The 23,401-nt window shown below is 45.4% G+C and overlaps 1 protein-coding gene across 1 annotated transcript in view; it reads left to right on the forward strand.

The window, feature by feature from the left end:
• The window catches only part of KDM2B (lysine demethylase 2B), a 159,331-nt gene that overhangs the window by 119,182 nt on the left and 16,748 nt on the right, over positions 1 to 23,401 (forward strand). Inside the window, exons 13-14 of the mRNA XM_067539606.1 lie at positions 17,037 to 17,261; positions 21,501 to 21,644. Of these exons, the coding sequence (XP_067395707.1) occupies positions 17,037 to 17,261; positions 21,501 to 21,644 (369 nt within the window). The remainder of the gene's footprint in view (positions 1 to 17,036; positions 17,262 to 21,500; positions 21,645 to 23,401) is intronic.

The raw sequence follows: 23,401 nt of genomic DNA on the forward strand, positions 1-23,401 counted from the left end.
GCACCACATCGGTGCCGAGCGCCCCTCTGGCACCGGAACCTCCATGGCACCGATCTTCTGCTTCACCTTCAAAGAAGAAGCAACGTTCGGAGAGGGGCCTCTCCCCTGCACCTAAGAAATCCAGGGATGTGGGGTTGAGCATTGGACCATCGCAGGTCCAGCAGGCCAAGCAGACTCTGCAGGAGCAAGGCTCGCTGCCTGGGGCTCTAAGTCCTCCAAGGGGCCTCCCCCAACTCTGGGAAGTGGAAGAGGGCCTCCACAGATCGTGGTGCTGTTGACACCGGAGGCATTTCAAGCAGCCAGGGATTTAATGGCACTGCCCTTGCCCCTGATGCCTATGTCCTGGATAGACCAAGGGAAAGGAAAGCTCCAGTGTCGAAAGGGAAGCCCCTGATGGGACCCTATCCCCTGATTGCTGCACTCCTCTCCAGAGCCCCAGCATGCCTCATTGCATCCCAGTTCATCAAGGAGAAGATCTCCTCCATCCCGGCACCGGTCCCCGAGGGTGCGCTTACCATCTCTGGGCAGATCATTAGGGAGGGAGACCCGACAGCGCAGGCCCTCAGCAGCGTCAACTTGGCACCGGTCTCGGTTGACGATCCCTAAGACCTTAGGCCTGGCGGGGCAGCACTGTTCTAGATTGAGGTCCGGCAGACGTTCACTGTTGAGGAGTCAGCATCGATCGCTTTCCCCGGTGCCATCGAGTTCACCCGTCCATTCACGGCGCAGAACCTGATCGTCGGCATCAGGACATTCCTATAGGGAGGAGTGGCGCCTGCATCGATCCTCAGCACCGGGGCACTCACCTGCGGCACGGTGATGTTCCCGATCTTTCTCCCACCAGAGGGCTTCTCCATCTTGGCACAGATCTAGAGAGTGTTATCACAGGTCACCTGGCTCGCACTCCCCATCACCGAGGAATCGGAGCTTGCACTCCCCATCATTGGAGCACTGGAGGGCTTGAGAGATCAGATACCGCTCCCACTTCCCCCGGCACTGCTCCACAGGACGGGGGTCAGGCTCTGCCCGGCATTGGGCGCCAGGGAGCGAGTTCGGTTCCTCACGGGAGGACAAGTCCTTGGCTCCTCCCCCTATCCAGCCCCATCGACCGGGGGACCAAGATCAAGGCTCCTGCCTGACTGCACCAGGATGGCCTCAGGGACAGTGGCCAACCCAGTGGCCCTTTTGGAATCCCTGCGGGTTCCCTGTGGCCAGAGTGCCCTTTTCCCTCCAGTTATTGAGGAAACGGTCTGCAGCTCTTGCATCCCCAGCTGAGAGTCTCAGTTCGGTCTCGGAGGAGGAGTTGGACCTGCTGGAGGGGACATCTACGGTGGTTCCACAGCAGCCAGGGGAGATGCCACTACCCCCTGTTCAGGGCCAGTCGTCTTCCTCCTCTCCAGATGAAGAGGTCACCACAGGGTCATCAATCCCCCTGGATGACTTCCGTGCCCACTAGGAGCTCCTCATGAGGGTCGCCTCGAACTTGGGCTTAGAGGCGGGGAGCCCCAGGAAACATCAGACAACCTCTTTGATGTGCATGGTTACAGTCATCTGGTCTCTCCCAGGAGGTGCAACAATCCGACCAGGATCTGCCATTTGATAGAACTGCACTCTTCTTGGAGCAGACCGATACCAAGCTCCACGGGTTAAAGGACTCCAGGGCCATGTTGCACTTGTTGGGCCTTTATACACCACAGGCCTCAAGGAGGCAGTGTCGCCTGCAGCAGCAGCAGCTGAGGTACCAGGACCAGTGCTTTGGGACCTATTGGTGAAGGAACAGAGACAGAAGTTTTAGGCAGTGCAGATCGGGCCCATCTTCCTCCGCAGTCAATCAGCCGACCCACTCCTGGCACTCTAGTGGCCAGCGCCAAACGTTTTGATGGTGCGTCCAAGGACGGCCTTCCAATCTTGTATCAGGATCCTGCTTCCATGCCATTTTGGAATTGGCTTGCCCCTTGCCTCCCAGCATGGACCTGTATAACTTTGGACCATTGGGTTCTAGGTACCATTGCAGAGGGCTATACCCTGCTGTTTTCTTCCCCCCTTCCACATACCCTTTCATCTTTGTCCCTCTTCAGGGACCCCTCTCACGAGCAACTCCTTATGCAAGAGGTGGAGAACCTTCTTACACTGGAAGCTGTGAAGGAGGTTCCGGCGTACAGGAGAGGAAGAGGTTTTTATTTCTGCTATTTCCTCATTCCCAAGGCAAAGGGAGGTCTCAGGCCTATCTTGGACCTACGGGGACTAAACAGGTACATCAAAAAATTGAAGATCGCATGGTCTCCCTCGCCTCTATCATCCCCTCCTTGGATTCAGGGGACTGGTACGCTGCCCTCGACCTGAAGAACACACATTTTCATATCTCGATATTCCCCGGACACAGGCGCTTCCTCCAGTTTGTGGTGGGAGGTTCCCATTACCAGTTTACGACCCTGCCTTTTGGCCTGTCTTCTGCCCCAAGGGACTTTACAAAGTGCATGGCAGTGGTGGCTGTGTATCTCAGGCACCAAGGGGTTCAGATTTACCCTTATTTAGACGACTGGCTCATCAGAGGCAGGGCAAAGGCATGAGTCCAAGCCAGTTTGGACTTAGTTCAGACCATCTGTCGCTGGTTGGGCCTGCTGGTGAATGAACAAAAATCCACACTGATGCCAGCACAGAGAGTAGAGTTCATTGGGGCTGTCCTCGATTCTATGTAGGCCAGGGCGTTCCTACCACAGGCTCGATTTGAAATCATGTCGAACCTGATCAGGGGTCTGTGAGTCTCTCCTCTTACAATAGCATGGACTTGCCTGCAGTTGCTAAGGCATATGGCAGCATGTACCTACGTGCTGCATCATGTACATCTGAGACTCAGGCTGCTCCAGCTGTGGCTGGCTTCGGTGTATGCCCCGAGCAAGCACCACTTAGACAGAGTGGTCACGGTGCTAGCACAAGTCCTAACCTCCCTGGGATGATCGTTAGACCCCCCAGTCAGTAATGGAAGGGAACCTCTTTGCTGACCTCGCCCCCTCAGTGACTCTCATATCGGACGCGTTGGATTTGGAGTGGGGGTGCACATCAGCTTGGGTCACAGCATACAGGGGACCTGGTCCAGGAAAGACCAGAGGCTGCACATAAATATCAGGGAGCTCAGGGTGGAGTACATGTGGAGTATTCCTTCCTTTCCTGAGAGGCAGATGGTCCAGATTCTGATGGACAACACCGCTGCAATGTATTATATCAACAGGCAGGGCAGGTCCTGCTCCCCAGCTCTCTGTCAGGAGGTGGTGGGCCTGTGGAACCTAGTCATAGGGCACAATATTCACCTGGTGGCTTCACACCTCCCAGGTGTCAGGAACACCACAGTGGACTGCCTCAGCAGGATGTTCGTACCTTGCCACGAGTGGTCTCTCCACCCGTTGGCAGCCGATATGATTTTCTGGAAGTGGAGGTTTCCTCAAGTGGATCTCTTCACTCCCAAGATCAACAGGAAATGCGGTCAGTTTTGCTCCATTCGAGGGCTAGATGACGGAGTGCTGTCAGACGCCTTCCTGCTCTCACGGTCAGGGAAGCGTCTATATGCTTTCCCTCCCATTCTGTTGATTCACAGGGTCCTGTTAAAAATCAAATGAGACAAGGCGAATGTCATTCTTATAGCACCTGCGTGGCCCAGGCAGCACTGGTTCACGACCCTCCTGGAGCTGTCAGTTGTGTGCCCCCTTCCCTCCCCCTGAGCTGCTGCATTGGCACAGGACCGTGGGCAACTTCTGTACCTGGATCTAGAGTCCCTGCACCTAACGGCGTGGAGGCTGAGTGGCTGAGCCTAGAGGAACAGGCTTGCTCGTCTCAGGTTCAGGATATACTAATCGGTAGCAGGAAACCTTCCACCAAGGCACCATATTTAGCCATGTGGAAGAGATTCACTTGCTGGGCCACAGCCCAGGTGGTCATGCCCCATCAGGCATCAATCCAGATGGTGTTGGATTACCTGTTGCACCTTAAACTCCGGGGCCTAGCCACTGCCTCATTGAAGGTGGATCTGGCTGCCATATCAGCTTTCCATCCGCTGATTCAAGGGAGGTCAGTCTTCTTTCACGCTGTGGTGGCTAGGTTCCTGAAGGGTATAGAGAGACTTTACCCCCAGGCTAGGGATCTGTTATCTGAACGTAGTCCTCTCCAGGCTCACTGGGGTACTGTTCGAGCCTTTGGCTACCTGCTCCCTATTGTTGCTCTCGTGGAAGGTAGCCTTCCTAGTGGCCATCACCTCGGCTAGGAGGGTATTGGAGATTAGGGCACTTATGTCGGATCTGCCTTACACAGTCTTTTATAAGGACAAGGTCCAGCTGAGGCCCCACCCGGCCTTTCTTCCCAAGATGGTGTCACAATTCCACGCCCGTCAGGACATCTTGCCTGTATTCTTCCCGAAGCTGCATGCCTCAGAGGAAGAACGGAGGTGGCACACGCTGGACGTGCACAGAGCCCTGGCTTTTTACATTGAGAGGACAAAATGGTTTTGTAAGTCCACGCAGCTGTTTGTGGCGGTGGCTGATAGGTTGAAGGGCTTACCTGTCTCTTCCCAGAGGATCTCCTCTTGGATAACCTCTTGCATTAGGTTCTACTAAGCAGGTGAAGGTTCCCCTTCCAGGAAGTGTCACAGTTCACTCTACTAGAGCGCAGGCTTCTTCTGCTGTGTTCCTGGCACAAGTGCCTATTCAGGACATATGCAAAAAGTTGTCGGTGCACACCTTTACGTCCCACTACGCCATTGTTCAGCAGGCAAGGGATGACGCCAGCTTCGGCAGGGTGGTGCTGCAGTCAGCTCATCTGTGAACTCCAAACCCCCCTCCAAGATACTGCTTGTAAGTCATCTACAATGGAATCGACATGAGCAAGCACTTGAAGAAGAAAAGACGGTTACTTGCCTTGTAACTGTTTTCTGAGATGTGTTGCTCATGTCCATTACATGACCCGCCCCCTGTGCCCGCTGTTGGAATTGACGGCAAGAAGGAACTGAGGTGGCATAGGGCTGGTGGCGCCTAATATACCGTGGCATGTGCGCGGAACTCCAGAGGGCACCGAAGCTGGCCTTACAGGTAATTTTAAGGGGGAAAAAATTCTGGTAACCATGCATGGGGGCATGCATGCACTTACAATCGAATGGACATGAGCAACACATCTCGAAGAACAACAGTTACAAGATAAATAACCGTCTTTTCTTGTCTCTAGTAGCTGCTACTCCTCCCTCTGGTGGAGGCTCTCTGCAGACTCAGGCGGACATCACTGTATTAGTTACACTTGTTTCATGTTTTCAAGCTTTTCTTTGCAATCATGAGGGTTAGAAACAAATTTTTTCATGAAAACTTAATTCTGATGTCATATCATGATTTTGGAACCTGTGTATTGTGCCTGTGCTCTAATCTGGCCTTGCTAATAGGTGTATCTGAACCCCTCTGAGGGGGAGCCAAGCAGAGTCTGTCTGATTATATTTTGAACATCTGCACAATCTGCTATGAGTGCCATCTCATTTTGGCAGAGCTTGGGAGGTATTGCAATCCCCCACCCCCTTTTGAATTCTGCTGGTAGTACTAACAGGAGTAAAACCAAGGCGCAGATATCATTTGAAGGTACACAGAATAAGAATAATCTTATTTATATAATTACTTTTCTAATTTTAGCAGCACTTCTGTTCCTCAAATACAACCACATGTAGGGTGTAGTTCTGATGTGGTGGTGCTATCTAAGCAATATTTTTTTAAATGCCAGAGTCTCCACTTAGAGTTCCACCCAGCACTTTGAATTTGTCCTTCTGTATTGTATTTCTTTTGAGGTTCAAAGGGAGTTGTCAAGTGGATGAGTTCATTTCAGCACTAAACATACATCATTAATAACACCTTTGATAGTAAAAGCAGGTCCTTGTTTTATTTTTCCTCACCTCTTTTTTCCCCTTGAAAAGGCGTAATCTACTTAAAATTACACTTCTCCCTGACAAATATTTTACTTAATTTTGTTACAGGTAATAGCTGAGACAATTTATAACTGAAGGAGATTAAAGAAAAAATACACATCCTCTGTCGTTTATTTACATTGTGCCTTTGATAGTACTTTGTGTATAGCCTATGTCATTATTGTTTCCCCTGTAAAGTTAGCCTGTTGCACACTTGATCATATGCTTAATTTTACATGCTGGGTGAAATTCTGGTCCCACTGAAGTCAATTGCAAAATTCCCACTGACTTCAGTGGGGACCAGGATTTCACCCTGTGAGTTAGGCCCATTAATTTCAGTTGGACTGCTCACTCTCAGTGCATAAATTTAAGTACATACATTTTTGCAGGATTGGAACCTTCAAGGCAAGAGCCATCTTCATTAAGCTAGTGGCACTATGAGACTCTGATCATGATTGGGGCCTGTATATACTTTTGTAATATAAATATTTAACACTTTAAAAATAGGAATGTGATTGTAGAAATACAAAAACTGGCAAGAAGACCCAGAAGCAGAGATACTACTGGAGATTGCACTTAACTCACATTTAAAGAAACTGGCTAGTACATGTAAAGATTTCAGTGTACCTTGAAAAGGTGATCTGTTTAATGAGATGTGTGAGACAAGATGGCAGCAGTAATATACAGAATGCAGCTGTAAAGAATACTGAAATTGTGTAAAAGAAACACACTTGTTCAGTATCTCTCCCAGTAATTACAGCAGAACACTTTTAATAGAGTTCCCTGGCCTAGCCTGTTTGATTGCAGTTTTAGCTGCTGCTTCCACATACACCAGAACATGTTGCTACTACAAAAACCCAGGGCTTTGCATTTTAACTCTAGGCTTCTAAATAGCTCTTTGCACAATCCTTAATAGCTGTCCACTGCTGTGCATTGTAGGTATTTCCTTTTCTAAAAATAATCTTTTGCAAAAAGGCCACTCTGCTCTCACTTAAAAAAAAAAACCCCAGTCTCAGTTTACATTTGCTCCAGCAATATCAGCTCCTTTTCAGTATGTGTATCTATTAGCTTAATTAACAGAAGGCTGTTAAAAATAATACCCTCCCCCAAGAACTAATTGAAGTAGGCAGCAACCCCAGATGTGTTAGCTCCAGCAGTGAAGCTGAGTGAGCAGAGAAACATCTCAGAATGAAACCTGTTCTCACCATTCACTCCTTCCCCCTCCCCTCCTTTTATCTATGTCATCAAACCAGTGGCAAGCCGCCTTTGTGTAACCAAATAGCTGCTAGATGGCAATTGGTCAGTCAGTCAAGGCCGGCCCCTTCCTGGATAGGCTTCATGAATATGCATGATTCTCTTCCCTCACCCTCGCTCCCCCTTCCTGCGCGCGCGCGCGTGTGTGCGCGCGAGCGAGAGAGCGAAGCTCTGCTTCTAGCAGCAGCAGCAGCTCTGCTCCAGCCATGTCAGATTGTTTCAGCCTGGGCCCACCATGAGAAATGGCCATGTCTGTGAGTGCAGACGAGGAAGATTATGAATCGGAGCAGGATCAGGTTAGGATCTTGGAGGGTGTAGCTGGGAGGGGGATCTAAGGCAAAGTTTGCACTAGGAAGGAAGGGTTGTGGTGGTGGGGAGGAGGTTGTGAGAATCTAGAGTTACTATGTGATCTGCTTTCACTAGAAAGCTGGGGGAGGGGGAAGAAACAATGTGAGATCAATGAATGTATCATCCTAGGGTTTCCCTGCCCTGCCAGGAAAAGAAGAGAGGGAGCTGTTCATGTTAAAGGGTAATTCTCTAGGGCACCTTACATTCAGTGTTTTAAGGGCAGGACTTTGAACTTGCTGGGTTTTTAAAAATCAGATGCATTTTTTTCTCCGAGACACAGCTTTCCCACACCCTTAGCAGCACACCGCTGAGCATTAAAATGGACCCTTGTGCACACTGTAAAAATTGTTTTATTTAAAGCTGTTTTTGGTGTATGGCTGATCTGAGCTGCTTTGTAAATACCCGTGCATATTAGAGAAAGTGAGGTGGGTGGGATTATGGTCTATGCTGTTCTGCTGTTTGTGACTGTAGATTTTTTTGCTGTTGGCCGGATCCCAGGAGATGCTGAGAATCCTCAACTGGTATTGATTTCAGTGGGTGTGCTAAGCAACATGGTATTCAGCACCTTGCAAGATCAGACCCTGTATGCTGAGTTGATAGGCAAGTATAGTTACAGTATATGGGGGAGGGTTCTCCTCACTAAGTTTTTATCATATCTACAATTATTTTAATAAGACTCCTCAAATACTCGAGTGATCTGTGACTTCAATAGAAAACCTGATACTCAACTAGTTACCTCACCTTACTTTGATTTATATTCCTCTTCACTCCCAGAGCTGAGTATATGTTTTAAAAAGAGAACTTTTGCCAATCCCTGCAAGGGTTGTTCTTCTGAAGTTTTTTTTCCTCTTGGGGGAGGAGAATAAACTTTAAATTTATGAAGTAATCTGTAAAATAATCCAGAACATATGTTCTAGATTGCATACTGTACTCTCTTGCAGAGCGGCCTAAGTAATTAAAAATATGCTCTGAGTAGAATTAAACATGTATGCAATTAAAACAGATAAACTTTTTCATTATTTAAGGTGTTCTACTTTTTAAAATAGATTTAAAAGAGGATTATTCAACTATTTGACATACTTTGTCATAACAAGATAGACTCAAAATGTAGCCTGTTTCATCCCTAATAATTTTGTTTAACTATAAAAAGGAATTTAGATTTTAACAATTCCTTGTTACAATTTCCCTGGCACTGCTCTGTTGTATTCTCCCTGAAATAGTTATGTATTAACAGTGTTCAGTGGTAGTAGATGTTTGTGCATTAAGCCTGCATTGGCTTGTGGAGTAGTGTTGTCCAAGAACTGTCTTGGATGACTAACTTTATTAAGAGTACTCATACATTCTGAGGACAAAAAGAGTTTACAGGCCACTATTGCTCATTGATTCACTGCTAAACTAGACAAGGTGTTAAAAGTTTCCACCTGTCCTCTTTTTTTACTCCGCCCTGCATATATCCACCTGTCTACTTCCATTGGTTTGCTCAATATTTAGGTGATTGATTTATATGTTTTAAGTAGCTGAGCTATTAGCAAGAGGGTAAGATTAGTGGTAGTGGCACTATGCTAGGTGTAACATGGATGTAAAATCACTACTGAAAATGATAGTGCTTAATTGATTAATTTTAAACCTGGTTACCCCCTGGGATTTTTGCTTCTGATAAATCTGAAGCCTATTAGCATTTTAAATCTTACTAGTTTAAAAAAACCCCCTAAAATAGAGATTCTTTCTGCACTGTGAAGCTCCGAGAGTCTTGGTTTACACCTAAGTTTTATCGGAATAACTATTATGATTAGGCATGTGTTTTAAAAACAAAAACAAAAAAACCCACAAAAAATTGAAATAGCTATACAAATAAAAAGCCCTACTATGGATGCAATTATATTGACATGTATAAGACACTTTTATACCAAATAGTTATCCACCTTCCCACGGGAATAGCTAGACCAGTATAAAGAACCTTTATAATGATATAACTGCATATACATTAGGGGGGTTATACTGCTTTAACTTGACCAGTAGAGTTGAACATAATATATTGACAGACTTGGTGTCTGCTGCCTTAAACTAGTTCCTTCCTCGTTACTGTCAGCTTACTGAGAATCGCTGCAATGCCCCCTCTCTTTTACCAAAGCAAGAGTTTTCTGTCTAGTGTGAGGTTTCCTTCTTTAAATAATGGAGGAAAAGAGGTTTAACGTGTAAGAATTGTCGACTTCGCTGCATTTATTTGACATGAGGCTGGGTATGTATAATAGAGCCACAGTCACAGGCACTTAAGGGCCTTTTTTTGTTTCAGGCTAGTGCTTTTATGGCTAGCTGTAGTTGACTAGGGCCTGATCTACTCTTAAAAGTTAAATTGGCATAACTACATCACTCAGAGTTGTGAAAAATTCACACCCTTGAGCACTGTAGTAACCCCCAGTGTAGAAGCAACTAGTCAACAGAAAAATGCTTGTCAGACTAGGTGGAGTTCCTGCAGTGACAGAAAAATCCTTTCCATCGTTGTAGGAAATATCTGCATGACGGTGCTTTAGTGGCATAGCTACAGCACCATAGCTATGCCACTGTAGTGCCCCTGGTGTAGAGTTTACAATCCTGTTCCCAGTGGACTGGCGTACACATCTCTGAGCCTACCACCACAACTGATGATAATTGGTAACCTGGCTGGTTTTCTCGGCAAAGAGATCAGGAACTCACAGATACTCTGGAGACCCAACTCCCTGCTCACCCCTAGAGATGGTCTTTGGAGGTTGGGGTAGAAGCCCATTAGTGGAATAGTATAGGAAGCTGCCCCTGCCTGATCAACAAGGAGGTTCACTTTTTCCAGGGTTTTCACCAGCACTAAATTAGTTTTTTGGGGGTTGTGTTTTTTTTTTTTTAAATGAACTTAGGCTCCCACTAAAACTTCGACGCTCAATAAATGCTAAGGAGTTAACTTAATCAGAGATCTGCTCTGCTGTTTGGCAGTCAGTAGGTTTCCATTGTACCAAGTAACATTGCAAGAGGTGTTTAGCTGATTGCAGCTATATGCTGTGGCCAGAATTAAGATGTGGCTTTTTCTGGCTAACTTCTTAGATCTTTATTTACCTGATGATATAACAAAAGTATTTAACATTCCTCTATGTTAAGGTTCTGTAAAAACTATCTTACTGAGAGACAGCATGGTCTAATAGTATGAGCATAGGACTGGGCTCCAGGAATTCCTAAGTTTTGGTCCTGGTTCCAACACTGCCATCAATTGTGGCCTTGATTAAATGACTTGACTTCAGTGTCTGCCCATATATAAAATGATGGGTTACTTACCTGCCAGGAAAGAAGGCTGTGACGATTGATGTCCATATAACACTTTGATGATATCCTATGGTAGATATGTGTAAAGTCTTTTTGCTATGAGTGATTTGTGCAGTGGGTGCACAGGTTTTTCATATAATTAGGTTCAAATCCCACTTGGTTTGCAAGTGAAATGAGTTTGGGTCTCATCCCATTACCTACTTGTGTAAATCTCAAAACCAAAACAATCCTGAACCTTTCAGGATGGAATTCAGACTGGAATAATAGTAGGAGGTGTTACAGGTCAGGGTTGAGGTGCATTGGCAGAGTTGTGTGGAGGGGATTTGCACAACCCTGCTTGGAGTGGTAGGTGCAGAAACCACTCGCATAAGTGTGGTCTTCTGGGCATCAATGTCACTCTTCTTAGGGGCAGACTGGGTCCTCTCTTTTCCCCAGACCAGCACACCTTGTTATTGGCCCCTTTCCCCACCAAGTAAAGGATTCTGTACATGGGGACCTGTGCTGACATAACATGATAGCAGTGAGGGCACCCACATAGTCCTCTTTTTGGGGGAGTGGGAGGAATTCCAGCAGTAACATCCCCCATTTACAACGCTTGGGGAAGTTTACACCTCTTGGAACTATTATTTCAGGCCCTCTACAGAGTCAGGCTGGTCTCAGTGTATTGATTAACCTAAGTCATATTTTTTAGCTTCTCTTTGTGACCATAAAGGTTAGAAACTTTTTTTGGTAAATATCAAAGCTGAGATTCTGATCAAAGCTGGGGCTCTGGGCATGGCTGGGTAGTGCCTGTGCTTTTAATTTAATCCTGGTCTTAAACCTGCTCAGAATGGGTATAATTTCTTTGGCATCTTCACTGCTTTAGGAGAGTGCTTCTCCAGCCACGATAAATTAGTTCATTAATGAGTCAGAACAGGCATTGGGAGGATGCTGATTTTTCAAGTTACGTAACCCTAATCACACAAGTTTAAAATAAGTGTAGACACATTAGAGACAGGCTTAATGAGTTCCGAATACGGTTTCTGAGAGGTACATTTCATTTTAAATGACTGTCTAGAAAGCCTTAGAAGTATGAACTCAAATTCTGTTTCTTTTTTAACTCTCTTCATGTCAGTCAGTAGAACGCATTCTGATTTGTTGTAGGGCTGCCAATTTATCTCATTTTTCATTAGAACAAATAGCCAAGAAACATTTTGACTTTTGGGAAAATGTTGGGTCTAATAAACTTGGCAAGTTTTCTCCCTTTTATTCCCCTCCTCTGATGTCCCTCAGTACCACCACTGTCCTCCCAAAAGTAGAAATTCAGGGTCCCCTTTTATAGACAAGGCTGCACCATGCTGTCCAAACTGGAATTGTTTTTTACTCCTTAGCTAATGCGGACAGGATGTGATGAAACTGCAGCAAGGTATATGTAACCAGGCTGATGTGTAAAGGTTTCCCAACTCACCAAATGATCAAGCACATGTCAGACCTAGGACAAATTGGCACCCTGGGAAATGAATCTTCTTCAGGTAGTCTTGCCTAGTAGTTAGATCACATGATTTGTAGCCCAACTGCTGGGTTTGTTGCCAGCTCTGCCCCAGGCTTGCTGTGAAATTTAAAACATTTAATGACCTGGTTTTTAAGAGGCGCTGAGCACTTGCAGCCCCCATTGGCTTCAGTGAGGATTGTGGGAACTCAGCACTTTTGAAAATCAGGCTGCTACTCTCTCACGGTATGTCTACGCTGCAAAAAAAATCCAACCCCACAGCAGTGAGCCTCAGAGCCTGGGCAAATAGACCCACCCCCTTTGCTGGGTTTCAGAGCCTGAGTTCCCAGCCTGAGCAGGAACATCTACACTGGTATTTTTAGCACCTGTAGATCCTGGCTCTGAGACTTGCTGCTGCAGGTGGGTTTTGTTTTGATTTTGCAGTGTAGACACACCCTCAGTGCTGCCTCAGTTTTCCTGTCTGCACAGTGTGGGTGTTTACTACTTATGTCACAGGTGTAGGAGGCCAAAGCTAAATTCAGTGTTTGTAAAGGGCTTTGCAATTCACAGATGTTAGATTGTTATGGTTCAAATGTGCCTCAGACACCCAAGTGCAGGCCATATGTGTGCACCAGGGTATGTCTGCTCTGCGGTTAGACACCCATGCATGCCCATGCCACTCGACTTGGGCTTCCGGGGTTAAAGCTGCTGTTTAATTGCAGTGTAGACATTCAGGCTTGGGCCCTCCCACATCGTAGGGTCTTAGAGCCCGGGTTCCAGCCCAAGCCTGAATGTCTGCACTGGAATCAAACAGTCGGTTAGCCCAAGCCCCGCAAGCCTGAGTCAGCTGGCATGGGCCAGCTGTGGATTTTTAATTGCATTGTAGACCTACCCTCAGTGTTTAAACACAGCTTTGTGTGTTTAGTTCATACCATTGGCGTAACGAGAAAAAGATAAAATAATGAGAAGATCCTATTAACGCACATGGTTTGGGAGGGACAAACTGTTCTCTTGAGGGCATGGCAAGTCTGCAGATTTTGAATCTCAACACAAGTCCGGTGGAGCGTTGATGTTAATCTTAGCAGATTTCAGTGGAAATTTCAAGACCTTTAGGGATAGGCTGGGACAGAGTACGTTTCTTTATCAAAATGCTTAACTGTGAATGACTGGGGGAGGATTTGTCACTCCTCCAGGATCCTCTGCTCCTTCCCCTACAACAGCCCAATGCATCTGGGACCTCCCACTGGCAGAAGAGGCCTGGGCACAGATTCCTTTGAAGAATCAGTTGGGAATGGGAGAGGAAGTAACAGAATCGCTTGAGAACTGCTTGAGGTAGTCATTGGAGCAGATTTGGACTGGCCCTCTTGGGGTGGACTTCATGATCTGGAAGAGATCTTTTCAGTCTAATTTCTGATTCCTTCCTCCCACAGCCCTGGGATTGAGCCAGAGCTGACTTTTGGGGACTGCAAAATCAATGGGCACAGGGTGCGAATCCAGTCTTGTCAGGGCCTGAGTTTTTGGGATAGTGGCTCAAATGGCTCAGGGAAGGATGGGGGCTGTGAGGAAGGAGAGAGAGAGGGGATGAGGGACCCCTTATATATTGTAGCCAATCCAAGACTGAGTTTGCTGCCTACTGCTGAACTGAAGAGGGAGGGTCTGAGTCTCTTGGCGAACATCAGGCAGGAATTTAATGTCTGGCTTTTTGCCACACACTAAATAAAACATAAAAAGCCCCAAGTCATGTAGGAGTGTCTTCCTTCAGCTTGAATCTGAGCCCCTTTCTGGGAAAGTAACCCACAGGCTAGATTTCATGTTAGTGATGTATTTAAACTACCAAGTTACAGCCCCTAGAAACTGGATACATAATGGAAATTCTCTGCAAGGCCTCTCTAGCCTCACTAACCACGACATGGTTTATTTAGTTATGGATTGGTTTTGGTCAGTCAGTACAAGTAAGGAAATTCAAGTAGTCAGTTGGATGGGCTAATGCTATTGTGTAGTGAAGTATGAAAGATCAAAGGTGTGTGTCTTCATTTTTCTTCTGAGCATTGGGATTTATATGGAAATCCAGGTTGTGTGATGCTGTCTGGCTTCAGATTCAGTTTCTCTGTCCTCTCACCCCTCCCGCTTTGTTAGCTGCAGTTTTTGACCATGTTAAAGCCCATTTGTTAGATGTTGTCCCCCCAGCTGGCTGCCAGTGATTGGGCCACGTGTCTGGAAGTCAGGGCACCTGGGTCCTCTTCCTCACCCTACCACAGTGACAATATCTAACTGAGAAAAAATAGCTACTGTGTTTTTAAATACAACTAAACGTTTCAATTAACACTAGTGTAGATGGTGTTTAATACCTTTTAAAAAAAGATTAGCTGGTCATGGTCAAGTCTGGTGGGAAGAAAGCAGGCTTTTGGCCAGTGTTGACAGATATGAGCCTTGTATGTATATTTTATAACATGTCTCGCACGTTCTTTGAGACCCTCCCTTGTGTGCTGGATTTTGCACGTCGCCTGTTGGGGGATTGGTTGTTAGTGTAAAAGACGTGCTAGGCCATTGACCATTTAGAAGCCAACTAAAGGGAAGGTGGAGGTGAGTATAGGCAGAGTGTGCCTTTGTTGGGGTAAGGAACTCATCCCTAATTTGGATGCTCTTAAGCCATCCCTGCCACCAGAGCTGGCGTTCTCTCCGACCTTCATACAGAGACCTCTGAAAAGCAGATATGTAGTCTTTAAAATGCAGGAAATGTTTTTAAAAGAAGTGCTTTTGGTGCATTTTCTGGTGGAATGGCACCGCTCCTCAATTCAAATTGCACCCATTGTTCGCTGTTTTGCTATCATTCCACGACCGATATTATTCAGGAGCAAAACATGAACTGTCTTAAGTTTGCTTAATATAAGTATGTGCGCCAAATGGTGCTTTCTCCCTCCACAATTATGATGTGTCTGTTTGAATGGAAAAATAAGTTAATAGATGCCTAATTCCCTCACTTCTCCCTTCATCTGGGACAGAGGGGCTTCTTGGAGGTGAAAAGAGAAAATGTTTGTTAAAATAATGGCAGCCTATCACAGTAACTAGAAATTAGATATAAAGGGGGCTTGTTAGGTCAAATGATCGGGAGACCAAATATGGCTCTGTGTGGTTTTAATTCCGGTGTGTGTTTGTGTTTTAAGAAAGAATGGGGAAAGTTTACAAAACCAAATTAAAATGTTTCCATGAGCCTTTCTTTTAAAAATTCCAGTGGAAAGTTTTGGTTGTGGGGGAGGTGGGGTTTGGATTTTGGTTTGTGTTTTTAACCAAACCTTCCCTTGCAGTACTAGCTAACCAGAGTTAAAGGCTTGTGCTAGTTCAGCAGGAAGAGAAAGTGAAACTGACTATTCTGCTCTCATTCGACATGCTGAGAAATGCAGAAGACAGACAAATCGCATACGTAATAAAGTAAATGGCGTTAGCAAAAATTTTTGTTAGATCTAGAAGACTGGCAGTAATACAAGAAAGAATTGGGGAGGGTGGTTAGCTATGGGGCCATATCTTGCTCAGTTAACCTTTATGATCCAGTAGAAGTAAGTGGTGTAGATCTGTTAAATCAAGAAGAGAATTTGTCCACTGTCACTTTCCCTTGAATGTGGAAGCATGTAGCTGGCTTTCTTGTTCAAGATGCTCAAAAGCGGTTAAGTGAATATGCTGCAATTCACAAAGAAACTATTGAGTTAAAATGTTTCAATACTTCTCAAACTTCTGGAAACCTATAAGAAGTGTGCTTTGTACATCCTTTCCAGGCATCTGTGAAAGTTGATTGTCTTTAATGTAGAATTCTAGTGTTTCGTTTCGGAATACCTGTTTGGTGGTGATGTAAGAGGGATTGCTGGAAAGGGTTTTGTGTTGCCCATGGTTTATATCAGGGGTAGTGAATTATTTTTTGTCATGGTCCAGATTTCTTGGTCAAGGTCTGGACTCCAGAGAAACATTTTTCAAATCGCAAGTGCCCTTGTTCAGTGAACACATACAGTGCTGTGTAATATACCAAGGGCCTGACGCAGAGGTAGTCAATGCGTGGGCCAAATCCAGACCACCAGAGGCTTTTGTCCGGACCACAAAACTCGGGGGAGCTGTGGGCAGTTAGTGCATGGGGTGGCCCCAAGCTCACCAGCATGCGGGTAGAGGAGTGACTGGCCGAATGCTGGTGAGCTTGGGAGAACTGGTGTCCGGGGCTGACAGGACACTCAGAGTGGCAGGTGCTCCCCCGCCATGATTTCAAAGTGTTCAGTGTACCGCCTAGCCTCTAATTTTACTTCCACCTCCTCCTTGGATACTCCTTTTCAGATGGAGCTAGTATTATCTGAATATAGGCCTGGGGCCAAGGAACTCCTGAGTGCTAAGCCAGCTCCGACACGGATTCCCTCTGTAGCCTTGGGTAAATCACTTGGGTTCCAATAGTGTAATGAGCTGCATATGGGTACACCTGTATTGACTTTAGTGAGGGTCCATCTAGTCAGAGCTTATTCAGGATAGCGGTCTTAATCTCTCTGCTTCCGTTTCCCCATTTGTATAAAATGTGGTACTACCTCAGCGGGTGTTGGGAGGGTTGAGGACTGTTTTTAAGAGCTACAATGTGTATGTGTATATTTCTAATGCACATGTCATCTTTATATCTAGGAGACCATGACATCAATAAATAATTGTTTTTCCCAAGTAAAAGGAGATTGTTGTTTAAGCAATAAATGTAATGAGATATTCACCCTGTGTCTCTGGCATTTTTAGAACAGGGCAGTTGGACGACCCAAAGGGAAACTGGGTACTGCCTCTGCAGTGAAGCTAGCAGCTAATCGGACGACTGCAGGAGCACGCCGGAGAAGGACGCGATGCCGCAAGTGCGAGGCTTGTCTGCGTACAGAGTGTGGCGAGTGTCACTTCTGCAAAGACATGAAGAAGTTTGGTGGGCCTGGAAGGATGAAGCAGTCCTGCATCATGAGGCAGTGCATCGCGGTAAGTGTCCACTTGTAGCTACGGCTCTCTTCAGACATCTTGACGAGCCTTGTTCTGGTGGCTTGTGTCAGAACATACCCACCCGTCTTTCAGAGGTCCAGCCGTCCCCAGGTGACTAGACATGGGCTATAGAACTCGCTTCTCAAAGTCCATCTCTCTTACTTTAAACGTAGTTGGCAAAGCAAGTTAAACACCGTGGCTCCCATTTGAGAGAACCTTCTCAGACTTCACCTCATCCCCCACCCTCCCAACAACTTTGTTTAATAATGTAATTTTTCATCCTCCGTAGGTTTGGGTGGCAGTGTGAAGTGAGGATTAGTAGAAATGTGACAAAACTCGCCTCTTGACTATGAATGTCTTTGAATTTCAGGATGGAGGAAAGTTCAAGTCTCATTCAAAGCAAAGGGGTGGGGGTGGCCTGTCTTCTGCTTTGGATCTTGCCAGAATCCATGAGAAGAACCATTCTTGCCACCAGCCTTACCACTTCAGCTAATGAAGGTGGAAATCTGGGCTAAAATCTCCCAAGATTTTGGTACTGTTGGAATCTGAATCTCAGGCTAAACCAGATGCACATTTGAATTTGCTGCCTCCTTGGCTGTTCTTTTCATATTGCGTTGCTGTGTTGCTCCAGTGGTGTACAACCTGGATCCACTCTCTAAACGGAGGAAACTCAATCTTTAGCTTTTCTCCCCAATTTTAGTTGTCATTAGCTATATTTGTAAGTTTGAGCATTTGTTTCCCCAATGGATTCAAAGGCCTTATCTGTGCAAGGACATAACAGTGCCAGCTATTATTACTGTTTGCTTTTTTTAAAGGATAAGGCGTATACTGTCTGCTGGTGTTGGTAATACTTCTGTAATGGTGTGGTTTAGTTTAGTCTCCCAGCACTCCTATGAGTTAAATGTGGTTTTTAACCCCCTTTTTTTTTTTTTTTTTTTTTTCCTTTGAGGAATTGAGGCAGAGAGAAATTGTGGGTTGGTCATGGTCACACAGCAAGTCAGTAGAAGGGCCTTGCATAGAACCCAGATCTCCTGGCCTAATTTTCAGAAGTGCTCAGCACTGTTCTCCATAGGAGCTGCTGCATGCTAAGCTGTCCTGAATATCTGGACCTCTGATTCCCAGTCTTGTGCTAGGACATACATCCTCCTTTGGAGACTTAGACTTGCTCTGTGACCTTGACCAAGGTTTTTAGCCTCTCAGTGCCTCAGTTTTCTGATCTATAAATTGGAGGGAAAACCTACCTCTCTGTAAAATACTTTTCCAGCTCTCTAGTGCTTTTCATCTGAGTACTTTAGGTTATTATTGACTGGGCTGTGTCATGAATTTATTGACCAGTTTGGATGGAAACATTTTTTAGAGTCATGCTAGTCAGATCATGTTCCCCCTTCTTACTGAGGGTCTACAATGAATTTATAACATGGTTTCACTGTCTCCATTGATCAGGGAAACTGCTATTAGCAACCAGTTTCAATCATTGTATAGGCCTGATCCCTGTGAAGGAGACATACAGCAAAGTTGCACTGTTCTGTCAGTTAGTAGTTAGAGCCCTGCAAATCCGCACAATCTGCTTTGTGGATTGTGGTTCGGATGCAGATACAAATTTTGTATCTGCACAGGGCTCTACCTATAGTTGCTTGAGGAATCCTCCTCCCATTCTTCTGAGTAGTCATAAACAAAGCAGGGCCACTCCTGCTTTGGAGGAAAAAATGCTAAAACCATCTTCCCTGTCTCTGCTAGTTCAGGTGTGTGTCCAGAATGATCACATGGAACTGGATTCTGTTCTGGCTGGACATCTTTCCCTATATTCTAGGGAAAAATATTTCTTCTGAGATCAGTTCAATTTCAGCACCTTTATTTCAGAGAGCTATAGTCTGAAAACAGACTTGGGAGTCCGGATGCCCTGGTTCTACTCCCAGCTTGGACAGGGACTCTGGGGCCTTGTCTGCTCTGGGGAAATTCCCATTGATGTTAATACCAGAGGAAATCTTATTTCAGCTTCTCCAAAGCAAAGAAGGCCTGTAGAATTGTCTGGTTACAGTTTAAAATGATTCATTTTGAACTCTTGTAGTTTAAAAGTGCCTCATGTTCCCACTAGCCATCCTGCCTTATGTAAACTTGGTCAGTGTGTCCTCCAGCTGCGTTAGTGGCAGTGCATTGTGGGTACATATCTCACAGCTTCTAGCATAGGTACTAAAGGTGAGGCTTTGTGGATAATCCACAGTTGGAGAGTGGCTTGCTGCTTGATAGATTTTGTTTTCTAGTTTAAAAAAGTCAGCTGTTTAAAGAGCACAGACATTTGGGAAAATTACAAGCTTTATGAGAACCTGCATTGCACTTCATAAAACAGGAAACTAAGCTGCGTGAAAGAACAGAAGCTGCAGTAGCTCAAATGAAGAGAAGGGTTTAGAGTACATGAGACACTTGTATGCAGCACAGAGTGTTTCCTCAAGGTGATGCCAGGGCATTATGGTGAGAGGACCAATTGTAATGGTTCAGCTGCAATACCAGCACTTTGTCAACACTGGCATTTCAGTGGTGCGGAGTGACCTGGGGCAGAATATAAAACTGGAAACCCTAGCCCCAAGTAAGTACCATTACAATCGTGCTGACAGTGTCTGTGCGCTTTTCCAAGCGCTTTTGCATGTAGACATAGTATGTTACAAGCATGGCAGCTGCTTTCAATAACAAAACATTTCTAACAGACCAAACTTCTGTGGCTTTGAACAAGTCACTTCACTTCTGATAGTTTTCCCCAGCTGCAGAATGGAGATGATCTCTCCGTGCGTGTGCATGAGGATTAATTGGTTAATGTTTTCAAAGTTCTCTGAAGATGAAGTGCTGTATAAGTGCTAAGCATTTATTGGCATGGTAAGGTATAGAAGTGTGGCCAAAGTTAATGCATCGTGTTGATGTATAGGGCAGCCTAAACAGTATTATCTTCAGTGTCACCAGTTTTTTTTTATCCTGCCTAAGATTTCAGACTGCCAACTCTATCTGCAGATTTCAATCAATGTACAATTATCCAGTGATGGTTTGTTAGGATTTGTATTAACTTTTAAAATGAAGCCATGAAAGCCAGTTCTCAGTTCTTGCGTGGTTAATAGATAAGTAGTGATTATAATCTAATTGATTGTATTTCAAATTATAGCCAACTTCTTCTTCCCCAAATTGTAACAAGACTTGCACTATATTGCAGCAATTCAAATACTTGTGTAAACCCTGCCTACTTAGTGTGGTACTGTGTACCCCTCTGGTGGTGGCTAGGCCAGCTATAGAGATAGATGAACTTGCTACAACCTTGGCCAAGAGAGACATATGTCTTTTAGCTCATGCAATAGACATGCCTTTAGCTCAAGGGGTCCTAGGTTTGATCCTTGCTGATGACATCCAAGGATCGGCGTCACACTTGTTGCATTAGTGCAAAGACATTTTCTTAATTAGACTGACATTCAGCACTTTGACACCAGGGTAACACAGATAACTAAGGTAGGCGGAGAACTGCAGCATTTTAACTAAGGTTCTGGCCTGGAAGGAAAAACATCTCCACCTGCTAGAAATTCACCCCATTTCATCCTATCTTCCTGTGTTTTCATACAGTGCCTACTATCAGAATCTTAATCCTGGTGGTGGCCTATAAGTGGCACTATGATATAGATATTAATCGTGGTTAGATCTAGGAGTAGAGAGATTTCGGTTCTCTGCCTGGTTTTGCTGTAGACTTGTTTTGTGACCTTTCTTGAGTCCCATAACCTTCCTCTGCCCTTTCTGTAAAATAGGGTTGCTGCCTACCTGCCAAGGGAGATTGTGCAATGTTTGTGATGTTCTAATTGCTCTTCTTTCTTTTATTTATGTCACTCTATTACAGTAAAACACCTCACTTATAAGCAGGGCTCTGTATGTGTCTACTGTAAATTTCTAAGACCAAGGCCTGTGTGTTGATGTCCTATTGGCAGGATTCATCCCTCAGGTTGTCCATTGACTTCAGTGGTGATACAGGGGCCAGGATCATCCCTAATGTATCTCATTCACTATTTGTTGCTCTAGAACACTCATCCTGCTGTTGACGTTCAGGGCTTGTTACACTCGTTATTTAGCATTGGTGGCTCTCGGCACTTTACAGAATCAAGGACCCCATACCAGAAACTGCTCTGAAATTAGCCAGATGTAAAATTAAATGTCTTGATTCTCTGCTCCATTATGTTACATATGCCCTAATCTCTCTCTCCTTTGTGCACACAGCCAGTGCTGCCTCACACTGCTGTCTGTCTGGTGTGTGGAGAAGCTGGGAAGGAGGACACTGTGGAAGAGGAGGAGGGCAAGTTTAATCTCATGCTAATGGAATGTTCCATTTGTAACGAAATAATACACCCAGGATGCCTTAAGGTGAGTCCAGAGAAATGACACTGACAGTAGATAAAAATCAGAGAGAGTCACTTCCTTCAATTAAAAACAATGAAATAAACCTAACCACTTAAAAGCTTTTTTTTGGTGAAAACTGTATGAGAATGTAGAGCTGGCACAAGATGCAGGTTGGCAGCAGGGAGTCAAAAGCCCTCTCTGGGTAGGGAGCAGTACTAAAGAGGATCCTCTTTCACATTTAGTAGCAAGTAACCCCTATGAGCAGGGAAACCCCTGCTTTCCAAAGGAACTTTCAGAGTTCTTCAACCTCCGTAGTATTTGACATAAGTAAAGGTTAATTTTCTTAGATATTTCCAGGTAAGTAACTCTGAGGTAAAGAGATGAACCTGTGAACTTTCTTAGAGCTTTGGAGTTTTTTCAAAAAACAAACAAAAATAATATGGAATTTAGGAGATTAGAACATTGTGGTTCAAAGAAACCGAAGTATCAGTCTGGAAAGACACAGCGAAAATTCTATTGCTGACCCAACATCTATCTCTTCCTCCCCTTACAAACAGTAGTAGAGGTGTGCCCAGCTGCTATAGGAAAGAAACTGAATTTGTCTGTTTAGATGGATTACAGTAACCTGGTTTGGTCGTAAAATAGTATATCCCGTTTCTTCCCACCCTTATTGGGTGTAGGGTGATCTTAGGCGCAACTTGTGAGGGCGAGTAGGGTAAAGGGTGAGTCGTCTGTTCCATATGTTGTGGGTAAATGCAGGCAAAGTTGATCTCTGGCTTAGAGTTGAACACGGGGACTCTGGGCACGTCTACACTGTGATAAAAAAAAAAACCCATGGCATCGACTCTCAGAGCTCGGGTCTGCTCAGGCTCACAAGGCTCAGGGTATGTCTTCACTGACGGTGGCAAATTCGTCACCATCTGATCGATCTATCCGGCTCGCTTGAGCGGTCAGCGAAGGACCCGCTCAATCAGTCCAGAAGTCGACACATTAAAACCACCTCCTCAAGTGGCGTGGCACTGCATCGACGGGAATGCATTGCCCGTCAGCGCGGCACAGTGAAGGTGGAGGAGTTATGAAGTCGACAGGAGTTGTGCAAGCTACTCTGCGTAACTTGCGTAACTCCCATCGACTGCCGCCAAATTTCCAGGTAAGTGTAAACCTGGCCCTATGCTGCAGGGCTAAAAATAGTAATGTAGATGTTTAAGCTTGGGCTGGAGCCCAGGCTCTGAGACCTCCCCCCCTTTCAGGGTCTCAGAGCCCAGGCTCCAGCCTGAGCCCGAGCCCAAACATCTTAACTGTCGTTTTATAGCTTAAGTCCATGATTCTGAGTCAGCTGACACAGGCCAGCCTTGATTGTGCCACATGGTCTTTCTTTTATTGTGAATGGGGTAGAGGCAGGATATTCCACTTGGATGAAATCAGGAAACTGAATGAGAGATGTTGCGGTCCATGACCTGTACAGAAAAGGTTTGTCTCCGACCTCTAACTGGAGAGTGGTCTTGTATACGAGAGGGGGTGTGTGTGAGAGTTGGCTTCTTTTGGATAGCGGAGGATCTGTGGCTGGAGTGTTCAGTGATTCAAGAGCAGATACAGCCAGCCTCCCTACTCCTCAGAAAGGACAAATGGGTAGCTTAGTTCACGTGTTTGTCCAGACATAAATGTTGTGTTCAGCAGAGCTGGCTCCGAGCTCGTTGAGCTTTGCCAGCAGTGTCCTGTAATCTCTAGGGAACAACGGTCAATGGCCATTCCCTTCAATGGGAACAGAGTTAGTCAATACT

This window comes from Emydura macquarii, unplaced genomic scaffold, assembly GCF_026122565.2.
Source record: "Emydura macquarii macquarii isolate MOO-44397 ecotype Brisbane River unplaced genomic scaffold, CSIRO-AGI_Emac_v2 contig_554, whole genome shotgun sequence".
In the NCBI taxonomy this organism is placed as follows: Eukaryota; Metazoa; Chordata; order Testudines; family Chelidae; genus Emydura; species Emydura macquarii.